General features: G+C 46.1%; 1 protein-coding gene across 1 annotated transcript in view; it reads right to left on the reverse strand.

Annotated features, from left to right (window-relative positions):
* Nucleotides 1–19,568, reverse strand: part of LOC126263297 (aminopeptidase N-like) — a 133,176-nt gene that overhangs the window by 15,871 nt on the left and 97,737 nt on the right. Inside the window, exons 11-12 of the mRNA XM_049960384.1 lie at nt 16,098–16,288; nt 9,036–9,203 (exon numbers count right to left, since the gene is read on the reverse strand). Of these exons, the coding sequence (XP_049816341.1) occupies nt 9,036–9,203; nt 16,098–16,288 (359 nt within the window). The remainder of the gene's footprint in view (nt 1–9,035; nt 9,204–16,097; nt 16,289–19,568) is intronic.

The following is a 19,568-nucleotide window of genomic DNA, read 5'->3' on the forward strand; positions in this document are numbered from 1 at the left end:
GGGGCGGAGGGGTTGGTGACTGTGGTGGTGAAGGGGAGAAGCGAAGGTAGGAGTCTCATTTGCTTTCCGTCCGCCGTCTGTCGCATCTCATGTTCGGACGTCACGTTCTGCTTTGTTGAAACTTAGTATTGGCTACCATGCCTTTCTCTGTGGGACGTCCGTGTCCTTGTTGATTAAATTATCAGTTACACGGATTTCAACTGCCTCTTTGAAAATGAAGTCCCCATTAACTCTGCAGTAGCGGAACACTACACTGAAAATGGGCATAAAATGAATTACCAGTGAATGGAAAGTCTTGGTTACCACCGATAAATTTTGGGACTGCATTTTAAAGCCACAACTTAAATTCGTCTAACTGATAATTTAATCAACAGAGACATGGGTTTCCAACTGTGCAAGAAACGGGAGCCAATCTCGAGCTCCATTAAAGCGAAACTTGGGTTCTGGGCACGAGATGAGATAGGGACAGTGCGCGGAAGGTGATTGGGGTTCTCTCCCTGCCTCCCACCAATGCAGTCGCACACCCCCCCCCCTTCCCCCCTCCTCCCCCCCCACTCCCATCCGCCAGACCACACACGCTCAACCGATCATAGTGCGGGCCGACAAGGTTCAAACTCCGAATCGGTAGATTTAAATACCGACAGCACCCAGCAGACACTTCATTCCATCTGCACCACCTGATGTTGCCAGAACTGTTGTTCGTCAAAATATTGTGATCATCAGTAACTGGATTCGGCAGTACACCCAAGCACCTTGGAAGCAGCATGCACCAGGATGTTTATTTCAACATTATTGGTGTTGCCCTTTCTTCTACATTTTCGTGAGGAATATCCAGTGGAAACTCCTGCCATCCAAGAGAGGTCAACAGCCATGTTCAAAGGGTTGCACCCATACATCGCTGGTTTCACGAACAGTCAGGAACTCTGTCTCATCTAGCCTAGCCTACTAATTCACCCAATTTTTATCACAAATAAAATGTCTGTCACTGTTTGTGTGGTATTACATCTCGGTACCATCCTACCAAGATATCACAGCTGGCAACGGAGTTGCCACTCTCCGTCCAATGCCGATAATAGTCGTGCGGGATCCGGCAGACCTAATGAAGCACGTCCGCTGCGCCACGCCTCCAGTGGCTCTGGAATACGACCGCCCTCTGACGCCATGGTACAGAACGTCCGGCGGCAACGACATAGCCCACTCGCACTTGGAGCTAATTCGATAAAGGATATAGCGACCACCTAGTCACTGCTCCGACTCCATCGCTGTTATTGTTGTGATAGCTGGACTCTGTTTCTTCCTGCCTGGGGATATATAAGAAAATCTTCTATTTGATGTCTTAATTTGTTCACTTATCACTTTTGCTCCTGTCATCTTTCCTACGACAACAGTTGCTGCACTAGTCTGTAGCCCACCACTCCTTACTTTTGTGTACGAAGTAGTACAGAACAGTCTGAAGCAGCTGTTGAAACTTAGCAACCGACATCTCCGACGTTAAGTATCTTATGGGATTTAACCACCAGTGAGAGGCTTCAGCTGGATATGACATAACTGTAGAATCTTGTGCAATGTCTAGTTCACCAGATTCCAGGTGAAAGGCTGTGCTGCGTGGCATTAGAACGATTTCTGCTGGAGATGACCTTGAAAGGTCTCTACATGAGCCTCTTCATAATTTTGCTTCACATTTAACTTAAAATCCTCACCTCTGGCACCTCAATTCTGAGAGCAAACTGTAAACTATCTTTTAAAAAAAGACTGAACAGCTGAGTGTGTCTGTAGTGGCTACAATGTATGTTATCTTTATTTAACTTTTCATTAAGGTTTTCGGTAATTATCGGAGCCCCAAATGTACACTCCTGGAAATGGAAAAAAGAACACATTGACACCGGTGTGTCAGACCCACCATACTTGCTCCGGACACTGCGAGAGGGCTGTACAAGCAATGATCACACGCACGGCACAGCGGACACACCAGGAACCGCGGTGTTGGCCGTCGAATGGCGCTAGCTGCGCAGCATTTGTGCACCGCCGCCGTCAGTGTCAACCAGTTTGCCGTGGCATACGGAGCTCCATCGCAGACTTTAACACTGGTAGCATGCCGCGACAGCGTGGACGTGAACCGTATGTGCAGTTGACGGACTTTGAGCGAGGGCGTATAGTGGGCACGCGGGAGGCCGGGTGGACGTACCGCCGAATTGCTCAATACGTGGGGCGTGAGGTCTCCACAGTACATCGATGTTGTCGCCAGTGGTCGACGGAAGGTGCACGTGCCCGTCGACCTGGGACCGGACCGCAGCGACGCCAAGACCGTAGGATCCTACGCAGTGCCGTAGGGGACCGCACCGCCACTTCCCAGCAAATTAGGGACACTGTTGCTCCTGGGGTATCGGCGAGGACCATTCGCAACCGTCTCCATGAAGCTGGGCTACGGTCCCGCACACCGTTAGGCCGTCTTCCGCTCACGCCCCAACATCGTGCAGCCCGCCTCCAGTGGTGTCGCGACAGGCGTGAATGGAGCGACGAATGGAGACGTGTCGTCTTCAGCGATGAGAGTCACTTCTGCCTTGGTGCCAATGATGGTCGTATGCGTGTTTGGCGCCGTGCAGGTGAGCGCCACAATCAGGACTGCATACGACCGAGGCACACAGGGCCAACACCCGGCATCATGGTGTGGGGAGCGATCTCCTACACTGGCCGTACACCACTGGTGATCGTCGAGGGGACACTGAATAGTGCACGGTACATCCAAACCGTCATTGAACCCATCGTTCTACCATTCCTAGACCGGCAAGGGAACTTGCTGTTCCAACAGGACAATGCACGTCCGCATGTATCCCGTGCCACCCAACGTGCTCTAGAAGGTGTAAGTCAACTACCCTGGCCAGCAAGATCTCCGGATCTGTCCCCCATTGAGCATGTTTGGGACTGGATGAAGCGTCGTCTCACGCGGTCTGCACGTCCAGCACGAACGCTGGTCCAACTGAGGCGCCAGGTGGAAATGGCATGGCAAGCCGTTCCACAGGACTACATCCAGCATCTCTACGATCGTCTCCATGGGAGAATAGCAGCCTGCATTGCTGCGAAAGGTGGATATACACTGTACTAGTGCCGACATTGTGCATGCTCTGTTGCCTGTGTCTATGTGCCTGTGGTTCTGTCAGTGTGATCATGTGATGTATCTGACCCCAGGAATGTGTCAATAAAGTTTCCCCTTCCTGGGACAATGAATTCACGGTGTTCTTATTTCAATTTCCAGGAGTGTATATTCAGTACATTTATGTGCAATGTATCAGTATGTACATCTTTTCCTCCTCTCACCTGATGAATGAAGAGCACGGATGAGACTGTACAAGATAAAATTCAGTATGTAGATTTGTGAGAGTAAAAGTAGCCTGCTACTGTGGCAGAATAGCCAACCGTATAAAGCACGCACCAAGTACCAAAGAGGTTTCTCTTCGCCTTACACGAAACTCTTGTATATATGCACCAGACAACAGGGAGCTCTCTAGACACTTCAGGAGGAACGGGCCCCTTGGGTTTCACAAGAGTTCGCTCGGCAGTGCTCCGGGAGACGCGAGACCGACTAAGTATGAGTTTGCCTATTCATAGTCAATTCAATATCTTATTTTTGTAGATTTCAACTCCAGTCAAAATTAACGTCTTGCTCTCATCGCTTATTGCTCGTTCAGCGGTACATGGAATTTTTCTTGCTAATTTCGGAACATTATACACAGTTGCACTTAACCACACATGCAAGCTATTGTTCTGCTCCACATTTGCTCAAACATGTGGACGCTTGATGTATCTTCTCAGTTCAATGTGATTTAGTTCGTTGATGGTCTCACGAGTATAGTATAACTGAAAAGATTTCTGAAACTTCGCTAATTTCGATTTCAGTTCGTAATCTAATTTCCACATATCTTTGTTGTCTCAGCACGTGTTAAGACGGATCTGAGAGCCTTAAGTTAGCAGATCGTGTCTCATAGTAAGGTATCTTGCCCAAGTTGCTTAGTTATTCTGAATTGTACCACTTATTTCATTCACAATTTTTGTTTGTCACGACCACATGTTCGTAGATTGTGAGGATCCTTACATGTCACAGTTAGTGATTCTCGGGGTAAAACTTCCAAATTAGTTTTAGGGTTTCGTGTATGGTGCAATTATTAACGGTTTACTTTTATCGATGAATCCTTGTTCACTTGCTCCGTGCACTCAAGCCAATGGAATGACCGTTTGCTAACTACGTGCACACTGGTGAACTTTTTCTTTATTCTTACATCTGTCGTGAATCTCTATGATATGTTTATATTCGCGTCAATGTCGCCACTGAAAGATTCCCCTGACCCTTCCATGATTAATGATCAATCATGCTGCGGTCTCCAAGACGCAGATGTAAATGTAATTTGATAACTCAGCTGAGAGTGTTGTGAAGAATAACAATGATCAGCCACTTTTTAGTTGTTTAGTTTGTTAGGTTGATCAGTTATGTCTTGAATGAACATGATATTTTTACCGGAGCACGTGCTTACGTATTCTCTCGCAAGCTTGCATTTTTACGCCCTACTGGTGTCCGTTGTGCAACAGATGAATATGGCCAAGTTATTTATTTAGTACGAGGGTTGCCCAGAAAGTAACGCACCGCATTTTTTTCTTCAACAATTCTTTATTGAACGTAATGAGAATTACACACACGAAAGAATCGTATTTAACCTACGAACCCTATTTTTCCACGTAATCTCTATCCCGCGTTATAGCCTTCTTACAGAGCGAAAGAGGGGCATGTACACCCTGTCGGTACCTATCCTTGTCCTGGTGGCGGAGCCAGTGCATCACTGAGTGAATCACCTCCACCTCGTCTTCAAAATGCCTTCCACGAATGGCATCCTCTAAGGGCCCAAACACATGGAAATTCGTGGGGGCTAGGCCACGGCTGGAGGGTAGATGGGGTAACACTGTCCAACTGTGTTTTGCGATGTGTTCAGCAGTCCTCAGATTTGTGCGGGGTTGGTTTGCTGTGGCGCCGAAGTCGCCAGAGGCTGTCTTCATTTTTTTTTATGTGTTGACATATGCTTCTGAATTAATGGTACCACCTCTTGGCATCACATCAATGAGAATCACACCTTCACAGTCCAAGAACATGGTGGTCACGACCTTATGGGCAGAAACAGTTGCTTTGAATTTTTTCTTTTGGGGGAGTGGGAATCGCGCCATACCAAGGGCTGTCTTTTTGTTTCGGGCTCAAAATGGTGAACTCAGGTTTGATCACCTGTCAGAATCCGGGACAAGGCCTTCCCCTCATCTTCAAAACGTTGCAACAAATCAAGACAAATGTTTTTTCTGTGCGATTTGTGATCCACTGTTAGACACTGTGGGAGCCATCTTGCACACATTTTTGAATATCCAAGAGGGCGGATAATTAAATCCCCACTTCATTTGCTGATTGACAGATCCAGTGCCAACTGACGAGTCGCACTGCGTCTGTCCTCGTAAATGACAACATAAGCTCGCTGCGACGTGTCAGGTGTGACAGCCGTGGATGATGTCCCCGACCGCTGCAAATCGTGAAGCTCCGCCGGACGCATTCTGATTACCTCACCCTCTGTGCCCAGCGACTAACTGTGCTTCTGTCGACAGCAGATGCTCTATATACTATACACAAACGTTTGTGAATATTCCCCATACCATCTTTCCCTGCAGTGAGAAATTTAATGATGGCACGTTGCTTGTAACGAGCATCTCCTACAGACGCCATTTTGAAACTGTCCTGCAGCTACGCTATCTGTCGGAAGTGACGGAAACTTGGCGGGCTCTCTCAGCAGACGTAACGTTTCGCATTCGTAGCATTGTTTTCGGCTGAGAAAAAAAAATGCGGTGCATTACTTTCTGGGCAACCCTCGTATGTACTCAGCGAACATAAATGTGCAGATCTGGCAACTCAGTTCATTTAAACATCAAAGACTTTTCTTTCATGTATATCCACATGTCATCTTCCCACTTTCCATGTTAACGAATACAGCATTTTTCACTTTCACCACGAGCACTGATGCCTATCTTTTATCCCACTGCTGGCATCCCCCAGGGCTCTGTCCTCTCCCCTCTCCTTTATCTCTTGTATACGGCTGATATGCCCAAGCCACCTCCACCTGTCCACCTTCTCCAGTATGCTAATGACACTGCCTTTCTGGCTCTCTGTCCTACCCTTCAACGGTCCCAAAGCACCCTCCAAACCCACCCTAACCAGTTCACCACTTGGTGTAACCAGTAGTTCCTCCATCTCAACCCCTCCAAAACGCAGGCAATCATCTTAGGCTGCACCCCCTGCTCCTTCCGTCTCCATGAGCTCTACCTCACCCTTGATGGTCGTCCCATCCAGCTCACACCCACCCTGAGATACCTTGGTCTCACCCTCGACCGTCACCTCACCGGGACCACTCACCTCCAGACCATCCAACAGAAAACCCATTCCTGCCTCTGCCTCCTGAAACTCCTGTCTCGCTGGACATGGGGATTGCATACTTCCATCGTACTCCACACCTACATATCCCTCACCTGTCCTATCCTCTGTTATGCCAGCGTTTCCTGGATCTCCACCCCCACCCGTTTTTACAAGGCCTTCCAAATCCCCGAACGCCATGTGCTCCGCCTTGCCCTCCGTATTTGCCTTCCTCCCCCCACACGGCTCCTGTATGAACTCATCCCCTTCCCCCACCTCCTCTTGTTCCTCCAACATCTCCGCATCCTTTAAATTGTCCGCAGGCTTGATCCCGCCCAGCCTCTGGTTTCCTCCTTCTTCTCCACCTCCACGCCCATTGCTGCGCATCTATCGCTGTATCCCTCCCTCTCTCCACCTCCACACCCTCTGTCTCCTTCATCAGGGCAATTTCAAGCACCTCCCCCTCCCAGATGATGAACTTTGCAATGACATATACACTTCCTTCCAACTATAATCTGGCCTTGTTCCCCCCTCCCAAGGGCCCCCTTTTCCTCTCCCCTCCCACAGCGGATTTTCCTCCTCCCCCCCCCCCTGAGACCCTGCACACCATCCTCGCCTCTTTCCCTCCCACGTCCCTCCCTACCTGGCCCTCCTCTGCGCGCCCCCTGCCCACCTCCCCCCTCTCTTCCCCACCCTCCCTTCTTCCCTTCACCCTCATCTCCTTGTGCCTGGCAGATCCTCAATTTCGATCATCGTCAGTGTGCCATGTCAGTGTTGTGTTTAGTGCTGTTCCTCCTGTGTGTTGTGAGGTGTGATTCTAATTGTGTGCTGGCTTTGTACTTAGTGTTTCTGTCAGTGTTTGTTATGTGCTACGCAAACAGACGATACTTTTATGCTCAGGTTATACTGCGCCTAGTGTTCTTTTAATTGTCCCATTGTGTGGTTTTTTTGTGTGCGCTACATTTTACGGTTATGATCTCCATTTTACAGTCGCCCCTTTTTTTGTCTATTGTCTTCCATGATGTTCCCCCTTTTGTTACAAGGTGCATTCAAGTTCTAAGGCCTCCGATTTTGTTTTCTAATTAACTACTCACCCGAAATCGATGAATCTGGCGTTACTTCTCGACGTAATCGCCCTGCAGACGTACACATTTTTCACAACGCTGACGCCATGATTCCATGGCAGCGGCGAAGGCTTCTTTAGGAGTTTGTTTTGACCACTGGAAAATCGCTGAGGCAATAGCAGCACGGCTGGTGAATGTGCGGCCACAGAGAGTGTCTTTCATTGTTGGAAAAAGCCAAAAGTCACTAGGAGCCAGGTCAGGTGAGTAGGGAGCATGAGGAATCACTTCAAAGTTGTTACCACGAAGAAACTGTTGCGTAACATTAGCTCGATGTGCGGGCGCGTTGTCTTGCTGAAACAGCACACGCGCAGCCCTTCCCGGCCGTTTTTGTTGCAGTGCAGGAAGGAATTTGTTCTTCAAAACATTTTCGTAGGATGCACCTGTTACCGTAGTGCCCTTTGGAACGCAATGGGTAAGGATTACGCCCTCGCTGTCCCAGAACATGGACACCATCATTTTTTCAGCACTGGCATTTACCCGAAATTGGTGAAAATGGTGAATCTGTGTGCTTCCATTGAGCTGACTGGCGCTTTGTTTGTGGATTGAAAAATGGCATCCACGTCTCATCCATTGTCACAACTGACGAAAAGAAAGTCCCATTCATGCTGTCGTTGTGCGTCAACATTGCTTGGCAACATGCCACACGGACAGCCATGTGGTCGTCCGTCAGCATTCGTGACACCCACCTGGATGACACTTTTCGCATTTTCAGGTCGTCATGCAGGATTGTGTGCACAGAACCCACAGAAATGCCAACTCTGGAGGCGATCTGTTCAACAGTCATTCGGCGATCCCCCAAAACAATTCTCTCCACTTTCTCGATCATGTCGTCAGACCGGCTTGTGCGAGCCCGAGGTTGTTTCGGTCTGTTGTCACATGATGTTCTGCCTTCATTAAACTGTCGCACCCCAGAACGCACTTTCGACACATCCATAACTCCATCACCACATGTCTCCTTCAACTGTCGATGAATTTCAATTGGTTTCACACCACGCAAATTCAGAAAACGAATGATTGCACGCTGTTCAAGTAAGGAAAACGTCGCCATTTTAAGTATTTAAAACAGTTCTCATTCTCGCCGCTGGCGGTAAAATTCCATCTGCCGTATGGTGCTGCCATCTCTTGGACGTATTGACAATGAACGCGGCCTCATTTTAAAACACTGCGCATGTTTCTATCTCTTTCCAGTCCGGAGAAAAAAAATCGGAGGCCATAGAACTTGAATGCACCTCGTATATCTATGTACACCATGTTTTCTCCTTTATGTTATTTTCAAATGTCTTCTATTGTTTGTTCTACGTCTTTCGGCTGAAGAGCTGCCAGCCCGCCCCAAAGGGGAATTGAAATATAATAAAGAAAAGAAAAGCACCGATGCCCAACCGAATCCTCCACATATAGATACCCTTCAACACTTTTTATTGTGCGGTGTGCTTATCCGAGCAAGGCGAATCGCTGCCAATATTCTGCGCTATGCTACTCACTCCTCGAGGACCGTGACGTTGCTTGAGCAGCCGAGTGCGGCGATGACGACGGTCTTCTCGGAGGCGACGTTGGTAGCGAGGTAGTGCTCCCACAGTCTCTGCCAGTCGTCTGCGCTGCCGCGCCGTACGCCGTTGCAGTAGACCACGCTGCGCACGTCGGCAGCGACGCTACAACATCGACAAGGAACGCTCCAATACACTACACTGCCAGTAGACTGTCAGGTGTGGCATTTACCAAAAAAATGGTTCAAATGGCTCTAAGCGCTATTGGACTTAACATCTGAGGTCATCAGTCCCCTAGACTTAGAACTACTTAAACCTAACTAATCTAAGGACATCACACACATCCATGCCCGAGGCAGGACCGTAGCAGCAGCGCGGTGCCGGACTGAAGCGTCTAGAACCGCTCGAACACAGAGGCCGGCGTGGAATTTACACTGAAGCGCCAAACTGGCATAGACATCCGTATTCAAACACAGAGATATGTAAACAGGTAGAATACGGCGCTGCGGTCGGCAACGCCTATATAAGACAACAGGCGTCTGGTGCAGTTGTTATATCAGTTACTGCCACTACAATGTCAAGTTATCAAGATTTAAGTGACTTTGAACATGGTGTTACATTCAGTGCACGACCGATGAGACACCATCTTCGAGATAGCGATGAAGTAGGGATTTTCCCACACGGCCATTCCAACAGTGTACCGTGAATATCAGGAATCCGTAAAACATCAAATCTTCGACATCTCTGCGGCAGGAACCAGATATGGCAAGAAGGGGACCAATGACGACTGAAGAGAATCGTTAAACGTGACACAAATGCAGCCCTTCCGCAAATTGCTGCAGATTTCAATGCTGGGCTATCAACGAGTGTCAGCGTGCTAACCATTCAACGAGACATCATCGATATGGGCTTTTGGAGCCGAAGGCCCACTCGTGTACCCTTGATGAATGCTCGAAACAAAGAACAAAGCTTTTCGACTCGCCTGGGACCGTCAATACCGACATTGCATGTCTGAAAAAATGTTGCCTGGACGGACGATTCTCGTTTCAAGTTGTATCGAGCGGATGGACGTGTACTGGTATGGAGGCAACCTCATGAATCCATGGACCCTGCAGGTCAGCAGGAGACTGTTCAGGTTGGTACAGGCTCTGTAATGATGCGGGGTGTTTGCAATTGGAGTAATGTGGGACACCTGATACATCTAGATACGACTATGAGAGGTGACACCTGCATCCATGTGCATTCCGACGCTTGGGCAATTCCAGCAGGACAATGCGATACCCCACGTCCAGAATTGCTACAGAGTGGCTGCAGGAACACTCTTCTGATTTTAAACACTTCCTCTGGCCGCCAAATTCCTCAGACGTGATCAGTATTGAGCATATCTGGGATGCCTTGCAACGTGCTGTTCAGGAAGATCTCCACTTCTCGTACTCTTCCGGATTTATGGAGAGCCTTGCAAGGTTCATGGTTTCAGTTCCCTCCAGCACTACTTCAGACGTTAGTCGAGTCCATGTCACGTCGTGCTGAGGCACTTTTGCGTGCTCTCGGGGATCCTACACGATATTAGGCAGGTGTACCAGTTTCTTTGGCTCCTCAGTGTATGATTTAGAAACATAACTGAAACTTAAATTTGAATGGTGCTATGGAATAGAATTTCACAGTATGATTTAGAGCACAATAACAGTTTTCTTCATGAGATGATAATTTGAATTTTATCTACGGAGAGTGCAGTAGAACAGTCGAGAGAAGACTTTGTGTACATCGAAAGCATTCTCAAATCCCTAAGCTCGGCAGTGACGAGGGTCGCCGAAACCCAATACAAAGAGTTCAGGCATCTCTTTGCTACGGTAACAAATGGCTCAAAAATGGTTCAAATAACTCTGATCACTATAGGACTTAACATCTGAAGTCATCAGTCCCCTAGCCTTAGAACTACTTAAACCTAATTAACCTAAGGACATCACACACAACCATGCCCGAGGCAGGATTCGAACCTGCGACCGTAGCAGCAGTGCGGTTCCAGACTGAAGCGCCTAGAACCCCTCGGCCACAACGACCGACTATTAACGAATCTTCGATCCTAGAGCGGGGCGCGTATCCTGATGGAGGATGCGTGCGTTAGCGGCAGAAACATTGGTTTATCATTTCGCTGTGCGACGCGATCTGCAAGACAGAAGAATTTAATTGGAACTGACTAAAGCAGCGAAAGCCTACTAAATATGTATGTTATATTCTCTTTAATGTTGTCAGTGACCTCTCTTATACAGTCGAATTTACGAAAGATGCTGGCGTTAGTACATTCTCACTATGTAATTCATGTACACACTGCCTGATCAGGAATATCTGGGCAGAAGAGGTGAACTCACGGCACTATCTGATGAGAGGTATATGGACAAAAGAGGCAGACCCAGAAGTGTAGATGGAGGCGGGGAGTAAATTGCTGTCAGCAGAGAAACTGTAACAGCAGAATGGGTCTGTCAGGAGAACTCACTGCCTTCCGACCTGGACAATAGTCCGATTAAAATTACTTGACAGTTGACGTCTGTCACTAGCCGCTACGGTTTTGCACCATCGGCTCCCGGCTACCGCTCGGTTATAGGTTACTCACAAACAGGGCGGGTCACTTCACAGATGCTGTTAATGTCTAACGCGCTGCAATGAGGTGCCCGCTGCGAGGTAGGTTAGAAATGAGAGACGCTCTGTCGACGGTTGATTTCAAGTGACCAACTACTGAACTGCGGCAGACGACCCGTTTTGTAGCCAGGATTTAAATTCGCGTCCTAACCTAACAACAGCCTCACGATGTGCAATTTATCCGATGAAACGGCGGTCAACAGTCTGCGGCAGAAGTACACTACTAGCCATTAAAATTGCTACACCAAGAATAAATGCAGATGATAAACGGGTATTCATTAGACAAATATATTATACTAGAACTGACATGTGATTATATTTTTACGCAGTTTGGGTGCATGGATCCTGAGAAATCAGTACCCAGAACAATCACCTCTGGCCGTAATAACGGCCTTGATACGCCTTGGCGTTGAGTCGAACAGAGCTTGGATGGCGTGTACAGGTACAGCTGCCCATGCAGCTTCAACACGACACCACAGTTCATCAAGAGTAGTGACTGGCGTATTGTGAGGAACCAGTTGCTCGGCCACCATTGAAGAGACGTTTTCAATTGGTGAGAGATCTGGAGAATGTGCTGGCCAGGGCAGCAGTCGAACATTTTCTGTATCCAGAAAGGCCCGTACAGGACCTGCAACATGCGGTCGTGCAATATCCTGCTGAAACGCAGGGTTTCGCAGGGTTCGAATAAAGGGTACAGCCACGGGTCGTAACACATCTGAAATGTAACATCCACTGTTCAAAGTGCCATCAATGCGAACAAGAGGTGACCGAGACGAGTAACCAATGGCACCCCATAATATCACGCTGGGTGATACGCCAGTATGGCGATAACGAATACACGCTTCCAATGTGCGTTCACCGCGGTGTCGCCAAACACGGATGCGACCGTCATGATGTTGTAAACAGAACCTGGATTCATCCGAAAAAATGACGTTTTGCCATTCGTTCAAAAATGGTTCAAATGGCTCTGAGCACTATGGGACTTAACAGCTATGGTCATCAGTCCCCTAGAACTTAGAACTACTTAAACCTAACTAACCTAAGGTCATCACACAACACCCAGCCATCACGAGGCAGAGAAAATCCCTGACCCCGCCGGGAATCGAACCCGGGAACCCGGGCGTGGGAAGCGAGAACGCTACCGCACGACCACGAGATGCGGGCTTTGCCATTCGTGCACCCAGGTTCGTCGTTGAGTACACCATCGCAGGCGCTCCTGTCTGTGATGCAGCGTCAAGGGTAACCGCAGCCATCGTCTTCGAGCTGATAGTCCATGCTGTTGCAAACGTCGTCGAACTGTTCGTGCAGATGGTTGTTGTCTTGCAAACGTCCCCATCTGTTGACTCAGGGATCGAGACGTTACAAGCATGCGGATAAGATGCCTGTCATCTCGACTGCTAGTGATACGAGGCTCTTGGGATCCAGCACGGCGTTCCGTATTACCCTCCTGAACCCACCGATTCCATATTCTGCTAACAGTCATTGGTTCTCGACCAACGCGAGCAGCAATGTCGCGATACGATAAACCGCAATCGCGATAGGCTACAACCCGACCTTTATCAACGTCGGAAACGTGATGTTACGCATTTCTCCTCCTTACACGAGGCATCACAACAACGTTTCACCAGCCAACGCCGGTTAACTGCTGTGTGTGTATGAGAAATCGGTTGGAAACTTCCCTCATGTCAGCACGTTGTAGGTGTCCCCACCGGCGCCAACCTTGTGTGAATGCTCTGAAAAGCTAATCATTTGCATATCACAGCGTCTTCTTCCTGTCGCTTAAATTTCGCGTCTGTAGCACGTCATCTTCGTGTTGTAGCAATTTTAATGGCCAGTAGTGTAAAATCACGTTCGCTTTGTTCACGGCGATTAATACTAAGGTCAAAGAGCAAAGTCAAGACAGAAAAAATTCATTTTCAGCGCTAAAAGCAGACCGTAATTTCTCATTGGTTACTTGAAATTATCACCGAGCGAGGCGGCGCAGTCGTAAGCACACTGCACTCACATTCGGGAAGACGGCGGCGTAAGTCGCCATGCGGCCGTCCTGATTTAGGTTTTCCGCGATTTCCCTAAATCGCTTCAGGCAAATGTCAGGGTGTTTTCTTTGAAAGAGCGCGGCAGACTTCCTTCCCTGTCCTTCCCTAATTGAATGAGACCGATGACCTCGCTGTCTGGTGCCCTCCCACAAACCAACCAACTAACCAACGTGAAATTATCTTCACATTGACTTCAGGAGCTGCAGCATTACCACCCGATGAGCTGTCCTTATTGACACTTGGTTGCAGATTAAGGGTAACACAGGCCGGTTCCAAACGCAAAAAGCATGACGGGACAAAAAAGAGCAAATAAAAAAACCAATAGGATGATGTAATGACGCGGTAAAGTATTAGAAATAAATTATTACGTTTGAGCCAATTAATTGAATAAAAATAATATCAAACGGTTTTAGAAATCAAGCTCTTTTGGAAATAAAAAAAATCGCACTGTATTTGCTAAGTTTCGAATCTAACCCTTTTACACGTCAGGTTTATAGACTGCTCATTGCGCTATGCTACAATGCTAGATTAAGCACTTATGTTTATCACTGTGGTCCCACTCACGACGATGAATTACAGTCTTAAAAAATTTGGTTTCATGCAATATTGTGCGAAGCTAATCTAATGTAAGCCGATCTCTCTGATTACGATAACTGTATCTGTGACGCTGAACCGTATCTTGTGCGGAAATATCCGGTAGTGTCTGGTTAGTGCTGCGTATGAAGCTTGTTTATTGCACTGGTGTCGTTGTGTGTGTGTTCGTGTTTGTGTGTGTGTGTATTGTTTGATGTGCTTATCATGTGTGTTGAAATACGAAAAAAAAACCAGACCCATGATTCGAGATACACACACCTCAGGAAAGAATGCCGATAAGGAACTGGAAGTGAAATGACCAATTGTTGTGCCAGTCTGGCAACTTGGTAACAGCGAACAGTTCGGGCCTGAAATTGAGCGCTCTGTTTTGAGGGAGGAAACCAGCTCCAACGCGTGAAGTGTCAACTATCAAGTAGTTTTAACCGGACCATAGTCACTGGATGTCACATGAGTGACAAATCTATCAGGTACGTTTCAACCTTCTAAGGCTGCACAAGTGAAGTGGAAACGCGAAGGAACAACCACGGCTAAATAAGTACCACGCAGGGACCGTCAAGCTTTGCAGAATGTGGTTGTAAAAAGTCGCATGAAATGAGCGGAAGGAGTCACGTGGGAGTTCCGAAGTGCTGCGAGCAGCCCGGCTAGCATAATGACTATGCGTAGAGTGTTAAAAAGAATGTTTCAACGATCGAGCAGCTCCTCATACGGTGCGCATATTTCTGCAGTCAGTGCTTGTGGACGCTTGAGGTGGTCAAAACACTAGGCCATTCGGCAGTGGACGACTACAAACGATTGAAACATGTGTACCCAGTGGCAGTCCGGTGGAAGTGTTTGGGTTGGGCGAATGCCTGGAGAATGCTACCTGCCATCATACGTAATGCCAGCAGTTAACTACAGAGTAGGTCGTGTTACTGTACTGGCATGTTTTTCGTGGTTAGAATGTAGACTCTAGTTGTGATTAAGACAATGGTAAATGCGAAAGGATATGAACACATTATACAGCTTCAAGTACAACAGAGGAACAGTTCAGAGACGTTGTCCGTTTTTATCAACATGACACAGCTTTGTAGAGCATCATGTGTGAGGCAATGTTTTTTCGATAACAACATTCCTGAAATGGACTGCCTGCCCACCAGAGTCCCACCCCGAACACAACAGAACACCTTTGGTATGAGTTTAGGGCGTCGACTTTGCTGCACACCCCAGCGTGTGACATCACTAGCTAGTATCACTAGCTTCTCTGATTTCGGAACGAGGAAGAATGGGCTGCCATTCCTCAAAAGACGTTTATATGTGTGTGAAATCTTATGGGACTTAACTGCTAAGGTCATCAGTCCCTAAGCTTACACACTACTTAACCTAAATTATCCTAAGGACAAACACACAAATCCATGCCCGAGGGAGGACTCGAACGTCCGTCGGGACCAGCTGCACAGTCCATGACTGTAGGAAAGACGTTTAGACACCCCACAGTTAAGAAGAGAGCAGGTGGTGTTACGGTACTGGGATGTTCTTCGTGGTTAGGAGTTCAAGCGCCACAAAGGCGACAGAGATGGGCAAAGCCACTTAACTGCCGCACGACAGCCAACAGATTAGCTATTGTTTTATCTATCGACTGAGAATATACCACCTTTCGCTTATGGATCACGCAGCAAATACATAATTGCCTTATTCCTCAAGATAATATTTGCATTAAGGCAAAAAAAAAAGTTTAAAAGTTTCATGCCACCTTTTTATCGTGGGAAGCTACCCTGAGGAAAACTTCTGCGCATGTGTCTTGAAATCAACTCACCTGCTGCTCCCATCTCCTGTGATGTCGCCAAAGATCTCGGCAGCCTTTTCCTGGCATGAGGTGTCCCCTAGTTCGCAGACCCACGTAAGCACTTTCTCCATTAGCAGACGATCCGTGTGCGACATTTCTGAGCTTACTTCGAAATTCTTGAACTTCTCGTACAGCGGGCTCAACAACTCCAACATGTAAGTCTGAAACAATAAAAGCATCAAGTTATCACAAATAACTTTATTTGCTATTACTGCTGCTGGCCGATGTTTCCACATCACGTAAGAGTAAGTAAACTTTGTAACTGCCTCATTCATATGCTACTATTAGCTTTTGTGACGTGCACAATTACTGAGCTGACGAGTTAGTTCGGTATGAGAAGTGCCTTTGTTTTTGGAAAATTATATGTACAGATTCGTATTACTTCGATGCCTTAAACAGATCAAAGAATGGGTTTTTATCAAATCCAAAAGCGGTCATAATTTTCTTTAAAAAGGTATCTTAGTCTATGAAGTAAAAAACTTTTGGATCCGAGAGATTTTGTTGTACATAGTCTGCAACGAAAACTTTGTTGAAGACGTTACGTTCAGACTGAAAACATCTCAAATCTTCCAAAGATTTTTTTCTGAAGAAAGCTAGCGTGGGCATCAATAAGGTTAAAGAACAGGATGATCAACCCAGTAAGCAATATAAGTAAGAATGAATGGTAAGGCCGTCCGCACACGGAGCAACTGAAAGGGGACGCAACTGTCAGGCAACCTACATCGACAACTGGTTGCCGACCAGCTGGCAACGCAGTTCCGCAGAGAAGGCACCTCAGAAATGAGAAACTGCAGTTGCTTGAAGGAGAGGGAGTACTGCTTGCCGCAATCGAGCATATTTCTGTTACACACGGCATGTTGAGGACAGATTTTAGCTCAGAGGAAGGTGTGGTTCTCTGTTATTATTACTATTGAATAAGAAAACGCAGAAAATCCCGGATTCTTCCGCACATCCAAAGAAATATAAACTGCAGACTGTATGTAGCAGCCAAGGACAGATTCGAAAATCATAGCTCTTTACAGAACGACTAAACAGTACTACAGTGTTTTGGCGCGGTTGATTTCTTCCGCCATAACCCATCGTTACTTTTATTTTGAAAACTCAGATATCTTCAGATTTATATACGCAGAAATATGGTGCTGAAGACTTGTGCTCGTTAAATCATTTTCATGAGAACACCAGTGTGTTTACACGTATCAGAGATATGTGGCTTTCTCACTGTTCTTTTTCACTTGACAGTGTAATTTTACAGAATGTCAAAGGCTGCTAGTCGTACAAAAGAATATTATCGGTATAATTTGCTATCTCTTGTACATTTGCTTCCTCTGACGTACCGTTAACTTTACTCTAAACAATAGATGTACAGTACATTGCACATGTAATATGAAATTCTCGTCCCATTTCAAAATCTGCTTTCTCTGTTAAATCTCTCCTGCAGTAACCTGGAAGCTTTTTGTTGCATAAAATGGGATGTTTTTCGACTTCCTATATGAAGATGGTGTTCACAACCAGCTCGTTCACCTTCAAAGTAAACTAGTACAAAGCTGTGATCGAGGACATGTAATTTTCAGATCGCTTGACAATGCGGGTGTAGAGTCGCTGGCAACAGGTTAGCCAAGCATTGCAAGCGATTTACTGGGGATCTCCTCTGCTGTCGCGCCGTCTGCGGAGCCCTATTTAAGGGGAGCCGGAACGATCCATCTCCTCCACGTTAATTTTAGCAAATAGAAGGAACATTTTTTCTAAAACCATTAAACATATTGCTCTGAAATTTGGACTACATGTTCAGTGAATATTTCTCTACAAAACTATAATGCCATGTTAAGAAATATTTATTGGTGTTTGTTTTACATTTTTTAAACAGATCCTTATTTTTTTCACTAAAATTTTGCACTTTTTCTACTATAACTTTTGAATTATACATTTTTTACAATTTGTTTTACATTTTTTAAACAGATCCTTATTTTTTCACTAAAATTTTGCACTTTTTCTTCTATAACTTTTGAACTATACATTTTTTTTACAATTTGTTATAAAAATGAAGGAAAAGAAGTAAACAATATTGTGTATAAATTTCATGTTTTGAGAAAATGTTCCTCAAAGATGAAAATTTTAAAGTTACGGGAAATGGCTTCCAAAGCTTTTTAATACATTCCTGCCCCATATGATGGATTATCAGCATTCTCTTCTTTCTCCAGTTTTAGTTTCCTTTTCACTGGTCTCTTCTTCCTTTTTGCTGCATGTTGTAGGCTTTTGTCTCTTCTTCCTACACCTCTTAGTCTTTCTTCACCAATTGGGTGCATTGTGGAAATGGTGTTGTGTCCTGGTTGGAAACCTAAACGTTTCAGCACATCACATTTGTTAGTGTTTCCTTCAATGTATGTTGCCACTGCTTCATACACTCCAAAATCCAATGTTTTATCTGTACAAACATTTTCTTGGGAGTCCTAATCCAAGTTAAATTATTTACACTTTCATTTGAATTTTGTGTTTACCCATGTAAACACTTTTCCAATAAACTTGGCTGTGATAAATCTCTGAATATGGGCTTAATTACATCAATTACAGCGTTTGGCACACTGTTTTTATGGGCGTATTCCTTTTCTGATTGGTACTTACACCATGAGTCATCACCTGTGGGGCACAATGCATGTTGTGGATACTCATTTGTTGATGCAGTATGAAGAAATAATGCCCATACTGCTCTCCTCATATGCTCAATGCTTCTTGTATTTTGTCTAATTGCACACCCATAATACCTCTGCAATCTGTCAATTGCTTCATCTGTCAATCTTCCTCTTCCTCCAAGGGTTTTACCATCACTAAGCTTCTGGGATCCTAATGTCTGCTTTAGTTAGCGCAAGCGAGCCCCCATGTGCTTCTGCACATGTCCAATGCACTCCTGTTTTTTAATGTGAATTTCATTGCCATAAGGTTTGAGTTACTCCACAGCTTTATATCCCTTAGGATCACCATGTCCTAGATAGTTAGTGCATCATACATTATACCACTCCTGTGATCTGGAAAAAAATTGCTTTCACTCTCGCTACTTCTATTGCTCCACTCGTGCCGTGAAAATTTGCTTCACAACTTTCACTATGTTTTCCTTGGTATTATTCTTACATCTAACAATGTTTTGAGAGAATAGCAACATCAATTACTTTGCAACTGTCTCCACTGGTAGCTGTCACAGCTCCATTTAGAAATTTATGACCTCTACGTTGCCTTAATCCATCTAAAGCAACAGTTAAATCTCTAAAATTCCCATTATCTGTCACAGGTTCTTCAACTGCTTTCTTCATTGTTGCTTGAGCAATATCTTCAGCAGAAGATCCCACCAATTCATTATAAAATCCAAACTTGGTTGATGGTTTTGGAAAGTTCGTAATTCCACATAACATTGTCCCTGCAGCACTGCCCTTGCCAATACAACGCAGATCA

The sequence above is a fragment of the Schistocerca nitens genome, chromosome 6, assembly GCF_023898315.1.
Source record: "Schistocerca nitens isolate TAMUIC-IGC-003100 chromosome 6, iqSchNite1.1, whole genome shotgun sequence".
In the NCBI taxonomy this organism is placed as follows: Eukaryota; Metazoa; Arthropoda; class Insecta; order Orthoptera; family Acrididae; genus Schistocerca; species Schistocerca nitens.